Here is a 26,377-nt window from a genome sequence, read left to right as displayed (position 1 = left end):
TATGACATAACAGCTATCTACTGGGGCTTTGGGGAAAAAATAAAAAGGAAGAGGATTGGCAATAGATGTTAGCTCAGAGCTGGTCTTCCTCACAAAAAAAAAATAATAAACAAATAAATAAAAAACTGTTTAAAAAAAACAAAATTCTACTTATAAACATCAAAGTTGCATACTGTTGTGCATTTAATGTGCGTAATAGATCAGACTTAAGAAGTAATCTTCATTTACATATGGTTTTGATAGTTATTTTTTCTACAAAAGATTTTGTGTATGCAACTGGGAGCTCCTTAGAATGAAGTGATATCTGTCTTGAACATACACTCTTTCTGTTCTTTGTTCTTCTTAAGGTGTTAAGCCCAACTGAATCAAGGAACTAATAAAAATCTGTGAGGAGTCAGAAATATTTAGGAGACTCTAAAAGAAAAATTGTCTTTTTCTCTTATCTTGTCTTATTTTTTATTGGATTCTTTGTTTTCACTTGTAACTCTAAGATGATTGATGTACCTGTTCCTCATTTTCCCACCTTCCTTTTTTTCCAGCTTTAGCTGAATTCCTAATTCCTACAATAATTTTTTTCTCCTAGGTGAAACCGATAACGGATACATCCTCTTCGTGGCTGGAGGGACAGTTTTATTGTTGCTGTTTGTTATCCTAATTACCACCGTCATTGTCATTCTTCATAAGAGGTGAGTATTGCCACTCCTCCTGCATCTTGTTTACCCTGAGTAATTCTCGTCGAGTAATGGTCGAGGTTCTCTGTTAATAACCCTGTAACTGGTCAAACTGTCTTAGCGCTCACATACAGTTTTTTGAGTGCTGTTCTTACACGAAGGAGAAGTAGTTGTGCTGATATTGGAGGAGGGAGCTAGAGGAGTTCATTTAAGAATTACTAGGAGCTGGCAGTCTGCCCCCATATTAACAAAGCTTTCATATTCTGGGCAGCCAACTACCTGATGCGTCTTCCCTGTCTGCTACCCCATCTATCTTTCTCCTTCTGCAAGGAAAACAGGGTGCCCTTGAGGGGGTGAGTGTGTGTGTGTGTGTGTGTGTGTGTGTGTGTGTGTATGTGTCAGAGAGAGAGAGATTCTGAGAAGGGGAAGAACAGGATTGAACAGTAATAATATCTTCATTTATTCAGTCATCAAATATTTATTGTGACGGTGGAGAAGACGGCGTAATGAAGCGCATGTTCTAATAAGCAAACAACATAATTTTAAATGATTGTCTATTCTCTGAAACCAGCAATCTAGGTAGTATTATTAAAAATTATTGAGGAAGAAAGGGGTTGGAAGGGGCTGCCTAGAGAGAGCAGGTGGCCGTTTGGCCTCTACCAAAGTTTCTTACTTTTACTGTCTTGTGGCACACTTGGGAATTTTCTAGGGTCTTCTTGGTTGACTCTTTCTTCTTTTTCTAGTTCTCCCATGTTCATCAACTTGCTTGTCTAGGTATTTGTTGCAATCTGAGCTGTAATCATATGGGGTTGGAATTCCTCCTTCTATTTGTTTTCCAACTAAAGTGTCATCTTCTTAAGGGAGGAAAGGACCAAACGTTTGATGTCCACATTTTGCACATCTAGCACATTGTAGACACTTAATATATGTTTTTTGAGTGAATGAGTATATCTGTCTCCACTCGTCTCTCCTCCCTCAGGAAGAGTGCTAAGCACACCCACACTTGCACATGCATGCTTATTGATAGGATTTCCAGTAGGCTTCTCCATCTTGTCTCCCCAGCCTCTCCCTCTTCGGAGGCTCTTACCATGGCTCACCTGATTTTAGTAATACTCTCCAATCTGCTCTCCTGTCCCCAGGTATCTCCTCTCTTTCTAACCCATCTGATTTTTCCTTCTTCCTCTTCTAAAAGGTAGACTGGCCAGGTCAGCCTCTTGTTTAAAACCTTTCATTATCTTCCCACTGCCACTAGAAAAATGGTAAAACCCATTAATCCTGTCATTAGAGGTGCCCTACTTTCTGAGCCCAACCTAATGTTCATTCATATTTTCTACTTTACTTATTCTCTCCGATGGTGACAAATTTTGTTACAACTGCAACTTTTATCCTGTGAACACACTCGACTCTCTTCCCATTTGGTATGCCACCAAAATGCTGTTTTCTCCATCTTTGGTCTTAATCCTGTGGGACAGGTGTCATTCAAGGTGTGGGACACATGTCCCCTCTGGAAGTCTATGCTGCTTCTCCCTCCCTGCAAAGAGATATGATGTCACCGTCTGGAATCACATGTACTTCTTATCTGCTACAGCTCACAGCCTGCTCTGTAGTTTAATCATTTTTATGCTTGTCTTCCCTTCTATTCCTAATGGCAGGGATTGTGTTTTATTCATTTTTTAATGTTTGATAGCATTTAGTGCTAATCTTTCCAAATAACGGATGGTCGATAAGCATTTTTCTAATTAAATTGAAACACGAAACTGTTGTTTTTCCTTTCTCTCCATCGCCGGCTGCCCTCAAGTCTTTCCCTGGTCAGAAATTAGCAGATTGAGGTAAGGAACCCAGGATGTTAGTGACACTGAGGATTTCTCTACTCCTTCACCTTGGTTGATAAAAAATGCACCGAGGGCAGAAGTGAGAGCAGGAGCACACGGGAACAAGGACAACATGACTAAGAGAGAGTGAGTGACAGAATGGATCTGTGGAGGGTCACAGATGTTGGACATGATGGATTTAGCTTCATGAAATGCATCACTTTTACATGAATAGCTAAATTGAACTGTAGAATATTTTGTCCCACTTGGTTAAATGTGATAAAAAGAAGATTAGTGGACTTGAATGCATAATCATGGCTGAACATCACAAAGGAAAGAGCACTTGTTCTTTCTACCTTGTCACTAGTATTGGTTTGTGGTTATTACTCAGAATGGAAATGTTATGAAAAATGACCCAAGGGCTTAACCAATGACCTTGTGAACTCTATCTTAGCAACCGTTTAAAACAATCATGCCGCTTCTGATGTACTGAGTTGGATAGAAATCAAAATAAGTCAGAGTGTGCTGAGACAAAATTGAATTCTTGCTTCACACCTGGTGCCTATGAGCCTGTGTGTCCAGAAGCATTTGAAGCTTTTCTCTACTCCCAGTGTGTTGTTTTCAGCTGGAGATCAGAACAGTGAAACTATCAAGTGAACACGGCTGGGGAAGTACGGAGCTCTGGGAAGAGTGACAGAGCCAAGATATAGTCTATAGAATGACACCTGCGTTTGTAGGAAGAAATTTAATATTTAGGGAGCAAAATGTTGGACACTTCTTTTTACATTTGTTGTCAGCATTGATGTTCACAACAAATAGGAGGTCTTCGTTTGCCTGGGACTTTCCTGGTTTCAGCACTGAAAATCCCACATCTCAGGAAACTCCTTAGGACTAAGTGAACCAGCACGGTTGGTCAACCTAGAATGAACCACATTATGTTTACTGTCTTTATTTTACAGATGAGAGGACTGAACTTCAGAGATGAAAATAACTAGTCAATTGCAGAGCACAAGTTAAACACAGATCCCAGACTCTAAGCTTAAGGTTCTCTTTTCTTCATCATGTTGTATACTCTAGGCTTATGTCAAAACATATATATGTATTTATTTTATATATATATATATATATATATATATATATATATATATATTTAGACCTATTTGGGAAAGTTATCTCTATGTTATGATATAGAAAGGCTTGTGAACCATGATTTAACAAAAGATCAAAGGTCACAGATCTGTGTCTCATTTGTTTCCTCATTTCTAAAAGAAGGTAATAACAGCATGTATATCACAGATTTCTTTTGAGGAGTAAATAACTTATACAAAATATCTAGAAACATGACTTGCACGTAGTAAACTTACACATCAAATAAATAAAGTAATTAATAATACTTAATAAGTAAACAAATAAATGCACATAAAATAAGACAAGTTTGTGATTATGTTGACACAGTAGGAGGATTTCATAGCGACTAGAAGAGACCATTAGGGTCAACATCCATCATCTGAACAACCTTTCTTTGGAGCGAGACTAGATTGCCTGGTTTTCAAAATTTCCATGAAGGAATTATAACTTCATCTTTTTCCATGAAGGAAAAAACACTACATTTTGTGTCTAACTCATCTCTTCTGTGGCTCAATAAGAATCTTTTCTTCAGGGAGATGAAAAGAGATAGTTACCATCTTCCCGTAATAACTATTTCCATACACTTGGATATGGTTATTTCATCTATTGCATTCAATTACCTTGCTTCTTTCTTCTTCTCTTGTAGTTTCTTTTCAAAGAAGTTAGGTTTTTGTGGATTTTGTTGAAACTGTGGAGAGTTTAATGAATAGTATGGCTCTATGTGGCCCATTGAACTGCAGCAATGTGACTCCAGAAACAGTAGGACCTAATAATCAAGAGGAAGGCTGTGGATTCAAATCCCAATACTACCTCTAACCAACCATGTGATTTGGGGCAAGTTACTCTTCCTCTCTATGCCTCAGTTTCTCAATTTGTAAAATATAGAGTTTTTGATGAAATCGAAATAAAATAATCCATACAAGTGGTTTAATAAAATCCCTGGAAGATTCTATAAAGCTTAATTATATTATCATTGTCATCTAAGAAGTTACACCATTGGCATTTAAAAGGAAGTTTCAATTGTACTTACTAATGTACACTGGCTGGATATCCATTTAGTTGCCTTCACCATTGTAGAAGTTAGGGAAAATGAAAAATTTAGGTCAATGGAATTTTGGATAAGTATGTATAAAGCAACTGTGGATATTACTTCAGCATATTTAGTAAGGGCCTGTGGGCTGTGGGACAGGTAAGGTATAACGCATTTGAAATAATACTAGTGCTGGAGTGTAATTCTTAATGCCTCTATTGAATATGTATTCCCAGAAGGAAAAGGAGACAGCAAAGTGTTCTAGTTAAAGAGTCCTGGGATACACAGAATAAGGTAAGTTTTCTCAGAATTGTCATCTTTTCCTCCCTTTGTGCATCATAAATGTCTTGTAAAGTCCTTCCATTTTGCAGTTAGCAATCTTCTTTTCCATTCTCCTTTCAATAACCTGGTCATGCAGTTGCCTGTAATGCAAGTATCAGCTACTCAAGTATCAGTTATGTTCTGAACTATTATTCTCCTATTATTAATGCCCTTTGAAACTGTTTTACATTAATATAAGTAAAGGTGCAATTACACTGACATAATAATAATAATAAACATTCAGTATTACCAAAATCTATATTAGTTTCTTACGTCTGCCACAATAAAATTACCGTAAAATGGGTGACTTAAAACAATAGAAATCTTTCCTCTCACAGTTCTGGAGGATTGAAGTTCAAAATCAAGGTCTCAGCAGGATCTGTTCTTTCTTGGGAGGAGAGTCTGTTCCATGCTTCTCTCCTAGTTCCTGGTGGTTGTTGGCAGTCGTTTGCATTCCTTGGTTTGTAGACGCGTCACTCTAGTCTCTGCCTGTCTTCACGTGGCATTCTTCCCTGTGTGTGTGCATGTGCGTGCACACATGCTTACCTGTGTCTCTCCTCCTCTTCTTATAAAGACACCAGTCATATTGGACTAAGGACCACCTTACTCCAGTATGACCTCATCATAACTACAGTCATGTGCTGCATAATGGCGTTTCGGTCAACGACAGACTGCATATATGATGGTGGTCCCGTAAGATTAGTACCATATAGTCTAAGTGTGTGGTAGGCTATTGCTTCTAGGTTTGTGTAAGTACACTCTGTGATGTTCGCACAACGATGAAATCACCCAATGACACATTTCTCAGAACATATCCGTGTTGTTAAGATATGTACGACTGTGATTACATCTGCAACAACCCTAATTCCAAATAAGATCACATTATGAACGTCTGGGAAGGACATAAATTTTGGGGGAATGCTATCAGACCCAGTATAGGGCATAACAATATTTTTATGTCATAAGGTTATTGTGAGGAAACTACATAAAACACCTGAAGCATAGCAAGCACATACACAATGCATGATATTCATTATCATTATTATGTTTGGAATAATTTATTAATTCGTGAATGCTCAGATTATAAAGCTAAAGAAATTTCTGATTGGCTGCAGGAGTCTGATGAACTGTAACATTGTTTCACACTACCTTGCTGCTGACCCTTATTGTTTATTGAAAGAGTAGAAAGTTCCTTCTGGCTTTGCAGATAAGAGTGATGCTTATTTCATGCTCATTATTTCCACTATAAGTCAATTATCTTTAACACGTATTATCTGTTTACAAAATTTTACAACAAAATGTTTCCCCAAGTGGTATCTAAAGTTACATCCATTTTTTTTTCAACTTAATTATTTGCAATTGAATTCTACATGGCCAAAATGTCAAGTACTAAAAAGTTTCTGACAATCCAATATGTGTGCTTCAGACTTCTTAATAATCTGTCAGTTTAACTTTTTTCTTCTATTAAGTAGTTACTCTTTGCAAAACAAAATTTTTTTCTGAATAATTCATGGCTTGCTTCTTGCCATCAATTGCAAAGACTCAAGAAATCTTGTCTTGTTTCCTCTGCCACTCCAGCATGCGCTAAAACAGTGCTCTGTCGTATACAATTTTTGGACCCCTTCTTTGTCCTTAGCTGTTGTCCACTCAAGCCAATCCAAAGCCAAATTTATTGCTATTAATTTCAGAGGAGGAGAGGAGCTTTGCGACTTCCTACATTAGGTATTCAACTTTTTCAGGCTATTGTAGAATAATGCTGTTTTGAAGGATGATTAGAAAGTTAGTAAGTTGGACTGTGAAAGATAAAGAGGTGAGACCTACCAATTCTTTTTTTTTTTTTTTAAACAGGCTATATAGTAACAATGGCACTTGAACTTTCCTTTTGCTTTCTTCTTGCAAACACCAAAACCACTCTAAATTTCCAAACTGCTTGCTAAAAAAAACCTCTCTGTCTCATTCTCCTTCTCTTCCTCTCAGTTTCTTTCTTTCTCTCATTTACTCATGCCTACATATTTCCTGTCACACGTGTGTACCAGTGATCAAAGTGACTTTATTAAGAGAGAAGATTAATGATTGTGTAACATCATCTTGAAAGTGAATGTCAGTTTTTTTGGTAATTTCTTTTATGGTGTTCAGTTGCTTATTTTTAAGCCAGGACACTGTGTACTTTAAAATATTTCTTTAATTAACACATTCTTTCAGCAGAAATTAATGGGTACCCACTATGGGAAAATACTATACTAGAATTTCCATATAAAAAATGAGAATAATTGTTCTCATCAAAATAGCCTAACATTGGGAGAGGGAGTTCTACATGTAAGCAGTAATTCATAACACACTATAACAAACGATGATCTAGGCTAGGTTCCTGTTGCATCTCACTCAGAGCCCTGCAAACCAAGAATACGATTTCTCACAGAAGTTCAATACAATGAAGAGAATGTTTTATGAAATTATTCGAATAGAATTTTGACCTATAATTGTGGTTGAATTGAGGAGAGATTTATGTTTTGAGTGTCTTCATTAGTTGCTGAAATGCAGTGAATTATTGACATCTTCTCTGTTTGTCTTTCTAGGCAGCCAACAATTACAGAAGTCCCATGTTTACCAATCAACCGCCAGATGATGCAAGAGAGGATATTTATGTTAACTACCCAACCTTCTCTCGTAGACCAAAGATTAGAGTCTAAGCTCTTTCCTTGATCTGAGCAAATGATGATGACTATTATGTACATGGATCTTTATACAATTTCTTCCCACTACTCAGTCTACCTTGGATACCAGTTGACTGAATTTATTTCATTTGATAGGAAAAATACTGCATTACCTAGAGAACATTCTTAGCAGAAATGTTTTGGAAAACCTGGCTCTAATTACCTTATACATAAAAGGAAACTTATTGAACCATGTAATGGAACAATCCAGAGGAGAGCAATCTTGAGGCAAGGGTTATTTATCAGGGCTTACTTGTCTAGAATTAAGTATAGGCATAACCCAGTTTCTGCATCCTCTTTCACCATGTTGGATCCACTTCTTGGAGTTAGCCTAACTCCCATTTAGGCATTTCCCTTGTGTTTCCAAGATGACTGCCGACAACTCTTGGCAATTCATCATCCTTGTTTTTGTCTAGTCGAGAGTTTTCTTCTCTGATGGAGCAAACAAATTTGGTTATTTGCCCATAATTAAACAGTCATCATGGCCAGAAAGGATGAAGTCAATTAAGGGTTCATCTCTAGAGCTAGGAGTGGAGCCAAAGCAGAGTACTGGGAAATTCAGAGTGTCTTTAGAAGAAGGGAAGAGGAGCCTGGAAGCTGCGCTGGTTACCAACAAATGTGGACTGCAGTGACATTTCAAGATATTTCTTGTTAGCCAACTAAAAAGAGAATATGCGGGTGGATTTAGATTAGCTCCCTCTCTCCCTACTTCTAGAATCTGCTTTATCAGCTTAGTCCAGAAGAGTAGTTGGCAGAATAAATGACTGGTCAAGAGAAAGAGAAATGTGACAAGGAAGTCTCTTCCCTTTCTATTCTCAAATAAATTCCTCTCCAGTTCCATACAGAATTCTTGCCACTATCCCTGGACTAACCTTATCAGCAAGTGTAGTAGACGATTCAATAATAACAATGTTTTTGATATTGAATTATTTTCTACTTTTGAGAATTATTTTTAATATATAAATTCTCTCTAAAGGGTTAGGTACCTAGGCATTATTATTATTATTATTTAAATAATTATGTGAAGTCTAAGTATAAGAAAAAGAATGATAGCTGATAGTGGTGGTATAGGGTGGTAGGATAGAAAAGTGAGGGGGAAGAGCATTGGGAGGGTACAGGAAGGAGGAAAAGGGATCAAAAAATGGGACGATACACAGAGAAACTTGTCCTGCTTCACAGTTTGGCCAAAGATAACCCTGGTGATATCACTGACAGAGCAATTAGAGACCATGCCTGCCTTGTCCACATTCTAGATGGAGGCAAACAATGAAAAGTATTTGTGAAACTCGGTAATGGTTATGGTCATCTTGAAACTACAATGGTCATTACCAAACATAGTGATCATGGTGTCTCAAATATTCATTACTCATCTCTAAAAGATCCTCATCTCTGAAAGATTCATCACGAAAACTGCATATAAGTATCAAAGTTGTGGACTTTTCATGATACTCTTAAGTGAAGCAAAACCAAATTCTCATTTTGTCTAGATAGATTCTAAGCTGTAATTTACATTTTTAAGCAAGTCAGTGGGTATTTTATGATTTTAGCTTTAAATACCATTCACACCAAATAGTGCAATTATTCTGTGAATTACAGAAATTGTCAGTGTCTCTACATGTTTTGGGGGGAAAAAATAAAAATGACCACTTCCCAGCTATGTACTTGCTTATGTTCATGCAAGAAGAGTTAGCTCTCATTTTTATCTTGTTTGCTTAGAGATCTTTATGTCTGGATCGTGAAGTGTTTCCACAAATACATTAGTGTAACAAAGCCGGAAGGTGGTTTAGAAGAAAACGATCTACCATTGTGTTAACTATATCAGATCTATGAAAGTTTCCACGGCTGAATCTGTCAGTTTGCATGGTGAAGCAAACTTAGCATCATTTAAAAAATAAACTATTTCTTTTTCCTAAAAGTTAATCAAAATATTACTTTCTGGAAGATTCTAATAACCAAATTCTCAATGTCTAATACAGGTGAGAAGTAAAACCTTTCTACCATTGCAATGTGGGGAAATGTAAACCCATTTTAACGGGAAAATGACTACTGGGGGATGAGAACAGTACAGCCAGGCGTCATTGTCCTGGTGGCCTTTAGTCGTGGTTTCATGGGGGACTTTTGTGGCAAACCGCTCAAGTGTTGCAAAGCCTCCAGAACATTTGAAACTTGTCTCTTTTTCAATGGGTGTTTTAATTAAAAAAAAAAATCTCTCATTCAAAATATTTATGAGAACTATTTACTCTGTCACTTCTTCTTTTCTATATATTCTTTCTCTGCAGAGCTCAGGATCTTTCCAGGATGCAGAACACTCTTAAACTCTGCTAAAAGTTCTCTGACATGACTTCCTGGTACACTCTCAGCTTTTACACTGCTGAAATTCTGTTCATTCATTTTCTTTCTCTGGATGTCTTTACTTAACAAAACACTTTCGTTGTGATCTCTTTAATATTGTACCTAATTTGCTAGAGTTTTGTACCTCTAACTGTGTATATATGTGTATATATATAACTATACCTGCTATATATTATATATACCATATATATGGTGTATATATGTATATAAGGTATATGCTATATGTATTGTGTGTGTGTGTGTGTGTATATACACACACACACATAGTTTTTTTTCTAATCTGTGTACCTACTCTTCTGGTTGTTACTAAAGAAACAGATCAAAACAGATCCCCAGAATAAAAGGTCAGAATTGAATTAAACTAGGGCCGGCCCCGTGGCTTAGCAGTTAAGTGCGCGTGCTCCGTTGCTGGTGGTCCGGGTTCGGATCTCAGGTGCGCACCGACGCACTGCTTCTCCAGCCATGCTGAGGCCACGTCCCACATACAGCAACTAGAAGGATGTGCAGCTATGACATACAACTATCTACTGGGGCTTTGGGGGAAAAAATAAATAAATAAAATTATAAAAAAAAAGAATTGAATCAAACTTATGTTTTAAATCTTTTTTGCAAGGTGCTAGTTAGGAAGCAAGATGCTTCCTAAGATTCCTTTTTACATATATAATTTATATTGATATATATAACACATTAAATAAAAATCTGTGTTTCCTTTGAATGCCATTATTTTAATGTTTATATTAAAGAAACCAATTAAAGGGAATTGCTGTGTGATGACAAGGTAGATAAGTTTGTTAAATGTCATTATAGAGTACACAGTTTTGTCAGGGAAAGAATGCATCTCATTAACCTACAATGACTAGGTATTGATTATATTATCAACAGGGAGACCTTGAAACATTATTTAAAGGTCTTTATGCATGCTGAGAGAATAGAAGAGAGATTTCATTAACTTGTAATCATGCTTAGAGGATGGGAGGCAGGGGGATGAGGCTATAATTTTTAGTTAGTAAATATTCAAATTTATAGAATGTTTTAAGTAATTCAGTTTATTACTAAAATATTATACATATAAATTTAAAACATATTGATTATCAATTTATAATGTATGGAAAATTAAAAATAATTTTAATAGGTTTACTTTTATTGTAAACATCCAAGTTACGTTGGTTTATATAGAACTATATTAAATAAAAACTGCAGCTGGATTGCAGTAATTTTCTGAATTGGTAGAGTCCACATTGTAATTAGAAATCACTGTAATCAAAATGCTTCTCCTTGATTTATAATAATGTGCTGTATTTGGTACTGTTTATACAAAATTTCAGCAAGATTAAGATACTGTAGAATTAAGATGCTTATAAAGTATAAGTGGAGGTGCTAAATTATGAGTATGAAGTTTAGCTTCTTTCCACAATAGTGATAAGAAGATATTTTTGAGAAATATAAAACAATTAAACATGTAACAATTGTTTTATTACCATCATTAGATTGTCCACTATTAGAATGTAATATCTAGAAAGCGTTGACCTTCACCTTAAGACTTTTGCGTAAGTCAGTATATTTTTTCGTTGGTCTGGTTTATTGGAATTATTCTAAGCCAAGTCTCTGGGCTCTTATACACTTATCTGAAAGACAGAAACAAGATTTTTTTAAAAAAACTTTTCTATTGCTAGTGATCCAAGAGGCAGAACTGTGGCTTCTAAAATGAACTGCAGTGCTTTCTAAGGAAATTTTATAATTCTTCAAGGTATGTTTACATATTCTATTTTTCTAGATTCAAAGCACTAATTATGTTGTAAGATGTTGTAAGAAAAGATCTGATTTAGGGGTATGGGTGATAAATGTCTGGAATAATCTCCATTTATTGCCTGTTGTCCCCGTTTGAATGGTAAGTTGCATAGTTACCCTCTTTAGAATATTTTTCCCAGTTTTATGTGTAATTTCAGACTCTTGGGTTTTGTAGGGTATGCAAATGTTTGCCTTGATGTACTGTATTCTGTAGCGTGAATGAATAAAATGCAGAGCTCCATGATCGTTAGTTTCATTTGCCATCTAAGAATATTAGGGGAAAATTCCTACAGAATACTGTGAACATGGAGAGTTAAATGCAGAAAACAATTCAAACCACTGACACTTTGTAACTTCTATCTCAGTGCAACATTCGGTGCATCTTATAAGTGCACGTAGTTCAAATAGTCCAAGTGCTATACAAGGGTGTTTTGCAAAAAATCGTAGTTCCTGCCCTTCCCATTTTCCCTCCATTGAGACAAGAAATTTCACTTCTTCTGATTGATTATTTTATTTCTCTCTACTTTTCTGAATAGCATGTTTATATCACTACCAGATTTTTTTCCAATTTTAGACATTATTGAATTAGGTGTCTTCCTCTCCACAAGCTCACCACACATGCAAACTCTTCTCATGTACCTATTCTTCCAAAATATTTATATCAAAATTTTGATTATTTAAATATTGGGCGTTTATTTTTTTATGATCTTGCCAACACTCTTCTCAGTTGAATCATATGATAAAAACAATTGTGCTTTCTCTCCTACATAACTTTTTTTCCACCTAGAGTTAGTAATTATCTCTTTTTAGCTTACTCTTTTTGTATTCACCATAAATTTACCTCAGAGTCTTCACCAGTGGTCTAAGTGAGCGCTCCAGATCCTCTGTGATGCAGCAGATATTGCAACAATCTCATCTACCGAAAACGTTACCCTAGAACCTTGGCTTGGGCCAACAAGCAGTGGTTCTTTCTGCATAGCTGTCATCCTGATGTCTCACTTCATCTAGAAAAAAGAAGAGTGAGGAACATAAAGCCTGGAATCAATTCTAGAAAATTCCCCAGTACAAAAGGATATGAGGTTTCAGATTGCAAGTATTTCACCAGTGCCCGGAAGAAGGAACAATAAGAAGCCTGTTATGTTTGGGTTTGTGTACATAAAAGTTGCGAGTATTAGTTGTAAGCTTTGGAAGTTGATGCTGACTATATTATATAAAAAACAGTTAATTTATTTGAATGATATGAGTACCAGGACTCATTAGATACTGCTCACAGCAGTACCAGGACACTCATGGAATAAGCTTGAGCAACAGGGAGAAAACGTGGCAACTCCAGTGTTCCACAGCAGGATGCACAACTACCACTTTGAGTTCGGGTATTCTGGCTGGAACAGTGCTTCAAGCCTGAATGACATCACTCTCCCACACGTGGATGAGTTCTGAACACCATTTTTTATTTGCCTCACTTATTCCAGAATCAGTGCCCCTTACAGATATCAGCGAGGAGCTATCTGCTGCCTTCAGCTTCTCTAGTGGTGGGGGGGGTAGGGGGTGGGAATAACTTACTTTCCAGGTAATATATACAATATAGTATTCCTCCCAAGGTTGCTGAAGAACTTCTAAAACTGACAAACGTCTCTATGCACTAGATGATAATTTTATTAATGACCGGGTTTAAATAGACTTTTTATATAAGTTCAGGACCTTACTCACGTGACCCAAATATACCCCAGGTTGTTTTTGAATAAATTGGCGAATAAACAAATAAATACAAGTTAGTATTTATATCAACACTCTCAATTAGTAGTCGTGGAATAATGGCCAATAGCTCATATTTGATATTGCTATTGAGATTGGATCTGGGTACTAGGATTCACCAATCCCCCAAATAATAGATATATTGCATGATTTTCTAGACTTTAACTTCACTCAAGTTTATTGATTTTTAAGACTGCACCTTATGTCTGGACAGGTATATCTTTGCATGAAATATCAATTTCTTTGTAATGTAGTACCTCCAAAATTCCAAGTAAAAAGTTGACCTTTGTCCATTTTTAATGGAAAGCTGCTGATTAAAATGCCACAAAATTATACTGAGTACCGTTTGACTTATAGAACTAAATATTATTAAAGGCGGAAAGCAATGGGTAGGCAGTGCCGATATTCTTCTACATGTGGGTAAATATGCGAAGGCCCTTTCTGGACTAAATTCTCATGAGTTTAAAACATCAAGCAAAAATTCTCCAAATCCCTGAAGAGTGCTGTCTAGTGTTGTATAGCCAAACCACATTTGTAGGACATAAAACTTAAGAAGAAGCTCTGATAACTTATTTTCTTCACTGTTCAAAATTTAAATAATCTCAACTTATTTTGTATTTTTTTGGAAATTCATTGTTAAGATGATCTTCTTATTCAATCGCTTACTCATGACAGTTCTTATCTCAGGTATTCAAAAATACTTATAGTGAATAAGACCACTATTCTTTAATCAGCTGTCTGGGTAAGACTTGGAGCTCTTCAATTTACTCTCAACGTCAGTAAAATTTCTTATTACAGCTTTCAATGTGGCTTCAGATGAGATGATTTATCTCACTTTTTTGTTGTATCATATGAAGATCGTCAGAAGCAAATTTTGATTTTTTTTAGCTCACATAATAAATGTACAAAGAAATGTAACGGCTCAGTAGCTTCCAGAGACGTAGAAATCGCTCCCAGCCTTTCTATATTTTCAAATGTCTGTTTGATCATTATTTCAAAGGCTAGTGAATACTAGCTATTGTAAAGTTGGGCTATTGACAAAAATATTATTATATGTTTTCGCTATGTGCTACAATTTTCAAAGCACCTTTTATGTATTTGATTCTTAAAACAACTCTAAGGTATAGGGAAGATCAATATTATTATCCCAATTCACAATTGAGGCAAACTAGGTCCAGAGAAACTGTGCCAGATGTGCTCTGTCAATTTGATTGACAGGAACTGTAATTCCCTGAATCTCCTTTTCTATATGGTTCTGGGTTAGAATTGGCTAAAATGGAACAAGATGGATGAGAAACACTGGACATGGCTCTCGGAAGGTCATTTTAGCCAATGTGGTGATGGACACGTGTAGAAGGCCTGGCAAGTTCCGGCTTTTCCTTGCTTTCCCCTGTTGCATGTCCAGCTCTTCCCGACTGCTGACCCTGTTGGCCAACCGTAACCCCAACCATCGCTATAATTTGGCTGTAGAACCACAGAGGAAATAGCTATCCAATGGCAACAGCTTCACAGAGACCTCTTATCAGCTTCCCTTTTGTAGAAAGGGAACAGGATAAAAGGGCAATGTATTAAAAAAGAAAAAGTCGATTGCTTTCCTATACTGTATACCAGCAACGAACAATCAGAATTTGAAATTTAGAAATCAATGTCATTTACCATAGCACCAAAAAATATATATAAAGTTCTTAGGTGTACATTCAAGCAAACGTGTACAGGACCTGTATGCTTTGTGGCTTATTAGCCTGCTGTATTCATTTGTTAGTTCCAAGAGGGGTTTTTTTTTGGTATATTTTTTGGAGTTTTCCACATAGACAATCTTGTCTTCTGCAAATAAAGATAGTTCAATTTCTTGCTTCCCAATCTTTACGTGTTTTATTTCTTTTTCTTGTCTTACTGTGTGGCTTGGACTTCTAGCAAAATGTTGAATAGGAGTGATGAGACAGTCCATTCCCGCCATCTCTCACCATTGAATATGATGTTAGCTGTAGGTATTTTGTAGATGTTCTTTAACGAGTTGAGAAGGTTCTCCTCTACTCTTAGTTTGCTGGAAGTTTTTTTTTTTTTTGATCATGAACGAATGTATTTTGTTAAATGCCTTTTCTGCTTCAATTGATACAATCATATGATTTTTCTTCATTAGCCTATTGTGGTGGTGGATTACATTATTAATTTTTGAATGTCAAACCAGGCTTACATAACTGGAATAAATCTCAATTGATCATAAAAATTCATTTTATACATTGTTGCATTTGGTTTGCTAATATTTTATTGAGGATTTCTTTCATCTAAGTTTATGGGAGATATTTGTCTGTAGTTTTCTTTTCTTGCAGTGTTTTTATTGGGTTTGATATTAGGATAATGCTGACTTCATAAAATGAGTTAGGAAGTGTTCCTTCTGCTTCTGCTTTCTGAAAGGGATTGTGGAGAATTGGGACTATTTCTTCCTTAAATGTTTGGTAAAATAGTACTTTCATTTTGGAAGGTTATTAATTACTGATTCAGTTTCTTTAATAGTTTAGTTCAATTTTTCTGTTTCTACTTGTGTGAGTTTTGGTAGTTTATGTCTTTCAAAGAATTGGCCCATTTCATCTATTATCAAATTGTTGGCATAGACCTTTTCCTAATATCCTCTTATTTCCCTTTAACATTCAATTGTATCTGTAATTAGGTGTCTGTAATGCATAGTATCTGTAATGATGACTCCTCTTTTATTTATGATATTGGTAATTTGTGTCTTCTCTCCTTTTTTCTTGATTAGCCTTGATAGACCTATTAATTTCTTTTTATCTTTTCAAAAATCAGATCTTGATTTCATTGATTTTTCTCTATTGTTTTCAATTTCATTGATTTCTGCTCTAATTTTTTTATTTTCTTTCTTCTGCTAGCTTTGCTAGCAGTTTGCTCTCCTTTCTCTAGTTTCCTAACACCCAATCTTGGGTTATTGATTTTAGATCTTTCTTCTTTTCCAACATTGCCATTTAATGCTATAAATTTCACTGTATCCCACAAATTCTCGTAAGCTGTATTTTCATTTTCATTTAATTAAAATATTTAAAAATTTCTCATGAGACTTCTTTGACTCATGGGTTATTTAAAAGTGTGTTTTTAAATCTTTCTCTATTTTTGGATTTTTCTGCTATATTTCTCTTGTAGATTTCTAATTTAATTCCATTGTATGATTTCTATTCTTTTAAATTTGTTAAGCTGTGTTTTATGACCCAGAATATGGACTATCTTGGAGAATATTTCACGTGAGCTAGAGAAGAATGTGCATTCTGTTGTTGGATGTACTATATTATGAACGTCCACTAGATCAAATTGACTGGTAACGCTGTTCAGGTTATCTATATCCTTTCTGATTTTCTCCCTTCTTGATCTATCACATAGTGACAGAGGCATGATGAAGTCTCCAACTGTAACTGCAGATTTGTCTATGTCACCTTGCAGTTCTGTTACAGAGCAAGAGCTCGCTGCCCAATGTACATAGAAGCCGACACTATGGCATTGGCTTTTGAGGAAAGAAAGAGCTTTATTGTGAGGTGGACCGGCCAGGAGACAGAAGGCAAGGCTCTCAAGTTTGTCTCCCTGATCCAAGGTTTGGGGTGAAATTTAAGGAGTTAGGGGCTGCTAAGCTGTTGCTGGGCCCGTGTTAGCTGATTGGCTAGTCTCAAATCAGTCCATATGTGGTAATAAAGCCACTTGGGCTGCTAGAAGCCAGATTTTCCTTATTGAAGGACTTCTTGCTTCATAAAGGGCTCAGGTGGCAACATTTCTGAAGATGCTTGGTTCTGGGGTCATCCTGGTGCTATAGCTTCCCGCCTGGCACATGCGCAGTGCTGTTTCTGTTATTGAGCAAGGTTTGGTTAAATATCCTGTTTTAAAGAAGCAAAACTAGTTTAACCTGGTCAATGTTTTATGTGCTGTTTCAGTTCCATCAGCTTTACCTCATGTATTTCTATACTCTGTGATTAGGGACGTACACTTTCAGGCTTGTTAGGTTCTCTTGGAGAATTGACCACTTTATCACATATAATGGCCTCTTTTTCCCTGATAATATTCCTTGTTTTGAAGACTGTTTTGTCTAAAACTGATATAGCTGCCTCAGCTTTCTTTTGATTAGTGTTAGCATCTCATATCTATCTCTAGCTGAAGGCTTGGACCATGGCAGATGTTGGATTGGCGCCCCTAGAGGCCAACTGTGACCTGGGATGCTACCTTGGGGTCCTGGGCCTTTGGAAGCATACGGACTCCTGGCTCATGAATGCACAGTACACTTTCACCACCTGGCCTTGGGTGGTCCTGTCCCTGCACATCCCTTGGCCCAGAGCCTGGTCCCCCACCCCTAGCTGTGCCCCTGGATGGGCCATAGGGGTATTGTGATTCTGACTGAGAGTTGGGAGGCATCTGTGTCCATTGGGGTTTGCTTGAAAGGTGAGAAAGTACGGCGTGAGCCAGACGCTGTACTGACAAGTCTGGGATAAGGGGCTCTGGCAACTGGGGCAGCCTGGTGTTTCTCATCCCAGGACTCTATGACCTGTCCCCGCAGAACTCCTGAGATCAGGCTTCCTCTGGGAGGAACGTTCCCAGCAACATCTTGGGCCATTTCTGCTGTCATCTTGGTCACCCCTGACACTCAGCGCGTCCCAGCCTATCCTCTTCCAGACCCTCTGTCTGGACCTGCACTTACTCTCCCAGACACACATCCACAGTCACAAAGCTCTGAGGGCTCTAAATGTGCCTTCCTTCCCTTCTTGGGAAACTCCACAAATAAGAAAGAAAAAAAGTACAAAGTATTCCTAAGTACTCCTCCTCAGAGAGACTTTCTGTCTTGCAGCTCTTTTGTCTGCAATCCACTGTTATTATACTGGATCCCTACTGGTTTGGTGGTAAGTGGTGGAGAAGAGGAGGTGTTCTATAATCTTACAGTAAATCTCAGTCTTTCAACATGCCTGTGTGTTTGGTCTGTGACATTTACAAATGTTTCTCCAGTGGAATAGCTTTCTCCTCCTGTCCTCTAGTCCTATCTCTGGCTGAAGTCTCCAATCTATTTCCATGAAGGCCTGGCTCTGTTGACTATGTAAATTTTTTCTCCCTTAGTTGAGACAGGAAGACTGCAGGAGCTGGGGCTAGGTTTGAGAATTGTGCTCTGGGAAAGTCCTTTCCTCTGGAGAGCAGGTCTTTGCTTTGAGAAGACTCTCAGCTTCTTTCACAATGGTGATCCTGCCACTTCCCTTGCCAGAACCACGAAGGGATCTTTCTTGGATCCTCATAGTGAGAACCTGGTGGGTTTGATGGAGGGAAATCCCATGAAAGCTCAGGGTCTCTCTCAGACAGTGGCGCCATGAGTCTCTCACACTCGTAGTAGTCCACAGTCAGGTGCCAGCAATTCGTCCAGCTCACCATTTAAGTGTTACTGCTCATTGATGGCTCCGGTGCCTCAGCTCTAGGAAACCAGATACTGGTTACTGTGGTTTTCTGGCTGTGTCTGTCTCTCCACATTTTGGGGTGGCGGTTTGCCTTGGAACCTCAATTCTCTGAGAGGTCCAGGAAAAGTTACTGATTTTTAGTCCATCCAGCTTTTTCTTGCTATAATCATGGCAGTGACATCTTCCAAGCTCTTTACATATTGGCATTAAACCCAGAAGTCCTTCCCCATATATTTTTAATACATACGTTTTCTGTTGTCTTGGTTTCTGACTGTTTCTTTGTCCTGTTGTTGGGATGCTTTACTAGGGTGGCCTGACACTGGACTCTGCTCCATCTGACTTTCTCTGTTCCATGGCCCATTTTCATGAACCACCAATCCACCTCACAAAATATTTATGGTATATGAAAACTGGGCACCAATGAAATACAGAATACAATCTGAAGATTAGTGTGAGATGATACCCATTTTCCCTGACCATGCTCAGATCAACGTCAGGCCTCAGAAAATTTTTACTCCAAAAAGAAGCAAAAGATAAATAAGAGAAATTCCATCTCAAGCCACAAGAAGACAGTGCTGTGTCAAGTCTACTCAATCAGCAAAATCTAGGGAAGGGGAACTGTCAGTAACACCCACCTATCAGAAAACTCACTCTGAGGCACCAGATTTAATGATTTTTTGGGGGGGATTCTGCTAAAATTCAATGAGATATGAGTCACAGGAAAGTGTTTTCCTGGTCACATGTATTCAATATTAATTTATTTTAAGGTTTAGTTGCACAAAACATAAATGAGAATTAGAAGAATCCATAGGTAAAGGAACTCAAGGCAGTAACAGCATGATCAAGCAATATGTGCGCATATATATATATATGTAAATATATATATATATACACAAAATAAATATGATGCTTCTACTGAAGAAAACACACAGTGGAAAGAAAGATAAACAAAAACAGAAAGACGACTTGAGAAAGCAAGTCTACACATCCTGTGGCCCATTACACAATGCTTGTTAGGGGAACGCTTTTATGAATGTGTGATAGAACCAAGTCAGAGCTGCCATAGTTTCTTCACTACATATGGCCATAAATCAAACTACTGCAAAGATTTTCTAAATAGATCATTTAACAATTTCTTCTCAAGCTCTACCCTCTTTCTCTTTACATGTTTGTGGAAATCGTGTTGAAGTGGAACATTTCTATTAATTTAAACTAGAAAACACACAAATAACCCACAGCAAAACCTGTTACCATCTCTTCCAGGTTAGGAAAAAGCATTAACAATAGTCACCAGTTATTACTGTAAGAATCACATGCCATTTAAGCTTCAGGGAGAACACAGTGTCTAGGTAGGAACAACAAAAAAAAGGCAAATGTGATCTCTTTTACTCAAGAGTTATCAGCAATGACCTGAACTACTTGAGAGATCATAATGTTCTGTATATTAAAAATAATGCTCCAAACCACACTCATAAACCCAATGTAAACACACAGTTAAATATAGCATATAGCTGTTATTGTTCATCAAACACCATAATATGACACCTCTTTTGGGGTATAGTGTCTCTTAGATACCTATACATTTTACATCTCTGTTGAAGAGTTAGGAAGCACATACATCACATGAAGGATGGAATTACATTTTGTTCATGAATATAGTAAACATTTTGCACTATAAGCAGTGTTGATTTTACCTGATATATCCAATGTCACCTCAAATCAGTCTAAGTTGTGCCAAATATTAATGGTAGCAGTGGGCATTCTTTCCCATCTAATACCTAGTCATCCCGCTTACAAATTCTAAATTTATAATGATTCATTTCAGTTACATTTCTGTCAGAGATCTTAATGGTCCATGTAATTTAGAATTTAGAATGCCATTCCTTCTCAGTATTGAGACAGAGGGTCAGATACGGTGGGGAAGGAGAGCTAGGGGAGAGGATCTGAGTAGAATACTCAAAATAAATTCTTTGTAGCATTTTTCCTTTAGATTGTATTGCTGAGAGTGAGGTGACTAGTTGGAGTGAGTGAAATGGGTTATTTCTGAGTAGTGGCTTTAATATGGATTTTTTTGAACATCAAGCTCTACCTGTATATTTAGCTTTCTGAAATATGACTATGATTGTTAAAAAACTATAAATCTCAAAAAGAACAGGCTACCTAAAACATATTTTTAAATAGATATTGGAACAAGAAAGGATTTACTAAGTCAAGGGATATTGGCTAAATAGCACTAGACTGAATACACCTGCTTCCTGATTTGAAATGCATCCTTTTTTTCCTAAATGGTGAGCTCCTTAAAGGAGGGACCAAATCGTACTCACTTTTGAATTCCTGGCTCTTAGAAGATTCAATTAATGGTTTTAAAATTGAATTTAGAATGGTATTTTTTCCTTTTGGCTACCTTATAAGTAAAATTTGCAAATATTCAGAAGAGTATAAGAGCACAGACCTCTCTAAGTCACACATACATAGAAAGTGATGGTAAGTGCATATTTGTCTTATGTGTAAATTTGTGTCAAGAGAAGAATAGGGAATTTTACAAAAAGAGGTTTTAAAAAATTTATACAATTCAAATAGCAAGAGATAATTTTGGAGTTATGTTAGACTATGCTCTGTAATAATTTCCTGTGATTAAAAAAAGCAGGGGCTAACCATTCAGAAAGAGAATGAGAATAAAGAAGGAGGAGAAGGAGGAGCGGCAGAAATTCAGAGCCACTTTTGAGAAAGGGACTTAGGAAGATGGTGAGGATGGTCTCTCTCGCCTTCCCTTCCTCCCTTACGTTTAGGCCTCTCTTGTCTTCTCCTATGGAAAACCACGTACCTGTTTGCTGTCAGAGCTCCCTCCTGACACTGATGCGTATCAAAAGGAATTAAAAAGAAGCAAGACCCAAGAGCCAGGAGATCTTGCATGCCCTTTATCATGTTTTGTTGGTAGGAAGCACTCAATAAGTGTTTAGTGATTGACTGGCCTTTGAGATCATATAAATCAGCAGCCTGATTTCTTAAAACACCTAAATATTAGGATAATTCATATTACCATGAATGTTTAGATATCCTATCCAGTTCTGGCTCAAACATTTATTTTAATAATTCACCATATAGATATCAAAATTAGGTAAATTTGTCTAACATATTTCTTGACTAACTTGGAACAAAATAGCAGTTTTGCCATTTTGGGGGTTAATTGGTTTTGGTTTTGTTTGTACATTACAAAAACACAGAGTAATTGCTATTGGGCTGTGCCCTGTGACATGCATGTATTAAATATCTTCTTTGCTGTCACCTCTAAACATATACAAACCTTTATACTCTTCATAAAGACACTTTCCCCGAGAAATGTAGTCCCCACAATTTTAATAGTGACAAAACGGGAAAGAAAAATCTATCAACTTTACATGACCACTTGTTATGAAAGTGGCACAAAAAATTCATATCCGGAATAAGCTGTATTTCATTTGGCATTTGGAAAGAATGGGTTTTTCATCCTTATTGCCTCTCTTCAGCATTTTCTGAACTTCTACTGACTGCATAGAACTGAAAACTCTCATACATTTTTCATTGCCTTCTTCAAATTCATGACTTTGGCCAGACCTGCCCGTAGCAGGACATTTTAGCACTGCTGACTACCGAATCCGGGCTCCCTCACCCACTTTGATTTCTCTGATATTATGGAAGCTTCAATCTCTTTAATGGCATGGTTCTAAAAGAAAAAATACTCCTAAGAAATTAATTTAATAAACCAACAAGAAATGCCCACCTAATATTTAAAAATTGTGAGAAACAGACTCTGCAAGCATATTTCCAGATACATCTAAATCCAGGTGACAAAGGCCTCTCTATCATGGGATGGAAAATAAAAAAAGAAGTCATTGATATCTAGTGCAGTCATGGCAGCATGTGTTTCACTTTTGATTTAAATATTTGCCTCCCAAGTGTTCATTTTCAATAATTATCTTTGGTTATTAGAGGGTGAGCATGGTGTTGGAGGAAAAGCTGTTTTCTAGTTGTATGACATTGTGAAAGCCACTTAAAAACTGGATGTTGCTTCACTAGAAAATAAAAGTGTTGAACTCCAATGTCATTTTCAACATTAATATTCTATGATGATTCCACCAAACCAGAGTCAACCTAATAAACATTATATGCTAGTATAACAGAGGGTTAGGAAAACACTGGACATGCATAATAAATTGTCAGTAACCTTACATTTAATAAAGGGCCTTCTTTCACTTTATTTTGAAAATAGCAAGCCAATAAGTGAAGAAATAAGAGACTTTTTAAAGGTTAGCAGAATATGATTGTCAGAATTCTGTTTAATTACGTAGTTACAGTTCATCACATGATAACAAAAATGTAAGGAAATCATATAATATTACAGTGCTAACAATATTAAATAACTTGTGGGTAAAAACCATCATTTTAGATGTTCAAAATCTCGATCATGCAAAGTTGTGCTGTAAAGTGGCATTTTTGAACTGCTTTACCTTTTTTTTAAGTGATGGAGGAAATTTTAATATTGCACAACTATAAATTAGCCTCCTTGTAGCAACATCATTTGTAAATTTCTTAGATTATGAGTAAAACATTAATAACAATAGATTCAGTTTATCTAAGTATTGAGATGTAGAAACTATGAATTTGGAAGAAGGTAATTCTTGAGCTATGTATTTCACGTATTTGTACCAAAGGGAAAAATCACACAGACAGATTTAAAAATAATTTAATTTCCTAATTTTATTATTGCCTTATTATTATAATATTCTCTGTTCTGCCAGAAATTCACATTTAGGTTCCAGGGACAGCCATTCCTTTGCATTCCATTCCAAAAAGCGGCTCAACTAGTATTTAAGTACAGACGTCCCCAAACTATTATTTATCTGGAATAGATTGTGATTAAAAATACAGTATGTTAAATCATATATTTTCCAACAGAAGCAAATTTGTAATGGGTATTTTATTTCTGAAAAGGGCCTAGCGTCCAAAGTTATTTTTATAAAAATGATCATAAACATTATATTTAATCAAAACATGACATCCCTTTATAATGTACAGTATAAGACTTCACAAAGTATATATAAGTTAATTTTAAAAGAATTTACAGAAAGTAAACATATAACACATAATTTAATATATTTTGAAGATTCATAGGGATAAGGATTTTACAAGATGAGATAAGTCTGTGCGGCCCTAAGAAAAAGAGAATTATAACATATAGGGTGGGTCAAAGGTCAAAAACGTGTGCGTGTGTGTGTGTGTGTGTGTGTGTTAGGGTTTGCGTGGAGAGGGTACCACGGGGCCTCTGCAGGGCCTGGGAGGTTTCCTGTCCTCTGCAGTGGAGGTGATGCTGGCGTTCATGCTCATTCACCGTCAGGGAGTAGACTGATCAGTTGCTATGACTCACATACTGCCTGCTATAACTAAAATAATAGAAAGTGTCATAACTGGGAAGAATCTCTATTCTCTACTTCAGGTCTTCACAAAAATTTGGAGCTCCATTCCCCCAGCTCCACCCATTGATATATATTTTTTTTGATAAGAATAAGCATTGTTCCTTGAATTATGCAATAGACACCTAAATCTGAATTTGATTAATCAAATTATTTCATATTGACCTGTATCATGTTAATTTCTGATACATATTTGGTATCAAGATACTCCTATCGTTTTATTCTTCATTTTCCCTGCCTTTCAGCCCATCTGTCAAATAGTAAATGAGATTGGAACACCATGGAAACCCTCTCACGACGTTTTCTTTGAGCAAAATCCTGTAGTGACTTTTTAAAAAAAATTTAAATCATCTCAATCTTTTTCTTTTCTTGTATTTGGGCTTTTAAATTTTGGATTTCTGAAAATAAGCAACTCTTATGAGGCTGTGTGTCCCTCGAGTGAACTAAGATGGCAATTAAATTCCAACATCAACACAACTACACTTTCAGTGAGGTTATGTTGCTCCATTCAATGCACAACTCTATGTCTACAAAAGGGGTTGATTTTATGCTCTAAGTCTCAAGTCATCCTAAAATCAGGGAACAGACTGAGGAAGTTAATTGTATCAACTACTAAAATAAGCCCAAAATAACTATTAGAAAATTTAAATCCACTCATTCTTCTTAAAACCTGAATATGGAATATGGACTAGGGCAGCAGGCATAGAAGATGAGGTAAAATAAAAACTTATTAAACAGAATTATTAGAAGGAAATTGATGTTTCTATTATAATTGTATTTTTCCTCTCCTTTAACTGTTTACAAGATATTAAAATCTTAAACTAGGGAAAAGCATATGAAAATCACAAGTAAAATGTAGTTTTCTATTATTTAGTAATTTTAACTTATTTCTTAGTTATCTAAACTTCAGTTAATTTAAATAATTGACTACTGAAGAGTATAAGGAAAAATTTGATGTGTAAGGTATTTTAATGCAAAAAAAAATCATTCCCCAAATTTCAATTGAAAATGGAAGCTTTTTGAAGTTCACATGAAAAAAATGTAGCTCTAATGTTATTAATTAACAAAGTTGTGACAAATGCCATAAATAATTAAACCAAAGTGCCACAGAGTCCCCAAAATAATAATCACAATTACAATATGGTGAATTAGTAGGAATACAAAAAACATACACCTACTTATTTATTTATTTTTAGTTTGACTATCACTTAAGTCTGAATTCCCAACCAAGAACTGGATGACACCGTAATAAAACTTATCCCAATCATTCATGACCTACAAGAAGTCTAATGAATGCCCCATAAAAAGCCTCTCTATTTACTTATATGTTGGTGATGAGCCCAGGAAGAGTAGGAGATTCCGAAAAACATGGGGCAATGCTGAAATGTACAAGGGTCTATTTCCTCACAGGCCCTGGCATTGCTCAACTCCCACTACGTCTCACTAGGAGAGGAGATGGAGCCCAGGAGACATTCCTGGACCAGGAGCCTGGAACTGGGCCAAACTATTCCTCACCATTTCTTTACCTTTGCGTAAATTACAGCATCCATTGTTTCGGTTTTCTCCTGAGTGGAACATAAAGTGGGACCTTTATTCTACATGACCTTTAAGACTGCATCCAGCCCTAACTAACATTCCGCCTATCTAGAAAAGGTGCCCAACACCTCATGACACTTTCACGAGAGTCTATAAATCATCTAATGCCTTAATTAGTTGTGATAACTGTAGAAATAATACAACAAAGATTCACATACTCGAGTAAGAAAGTAGGGATTTGGGGTAGTTTCAGGGAGAAGAAGGTGGGTTAATCTTTCAAACACATTTGTAGAGAATACACATATGGGCTGTCGATCTTCTCTGACATACTTAGCCTCCAGCCAGTGTCACTCATAATATATCTTCATGTTGAAACTCAAAAGAGGTTGGCCATA

At 36.5% G+C, this 26,377-nt stretch overlaps 1 protein-coding gene across 2 annotated transcripts in view; it reads left to right on the top strand.

Moving 5' to 3' along the window:
• The window catches only part of CD226 (CD226 molecule), an 80,539-nt gene extending 70,524 nt beyond the window's left edge, over window positions 1–10,015 (top strand). For both annotated transcript variants that reach the window (XM_058557286.1, XM_058557287.1), the window contains 3 exons: window positions 584–686; window positions 4,877–4,934; window positions 7,538–10,015. In XM_058557286.1, coding sequence (XP_058413269.1) covers window positions 584–686; window positions 4,877–4,934; window positions 7,538–7,651 — 275 coding nt within the window. In that variant the 3' untranslated portion in view covers window positions 7,652–10,015. The remainder of the gene's footprint in view (window positions 1–583; window positions 687–4,876; window positions 4,935–7,537) is intronic.
• Window positions 10,016–26,377: the final 16,362 nt, after the last annotated feature.

The sequence above is a fragment of the Diceros bicornis genome, chromosome 16 (genome assembly GCF_020826845.1).
Source record: "Diceros bicornis minor isolate mBicDic1 chromosome 16, mDicBic1.mat.cur, whole genome shotgun sequence".
Taxonomy (NCBI): Eukaryota; Metazoa; Chordata; class Mammalia; order Perissodactyla; family Rhinocerotidae; genus Diceros; species Diceros bicornis.
Note: the sequence above shows the minus strand (reverse complement) of the source record. Positions and strands in the feature narration are given on the sequence as shown.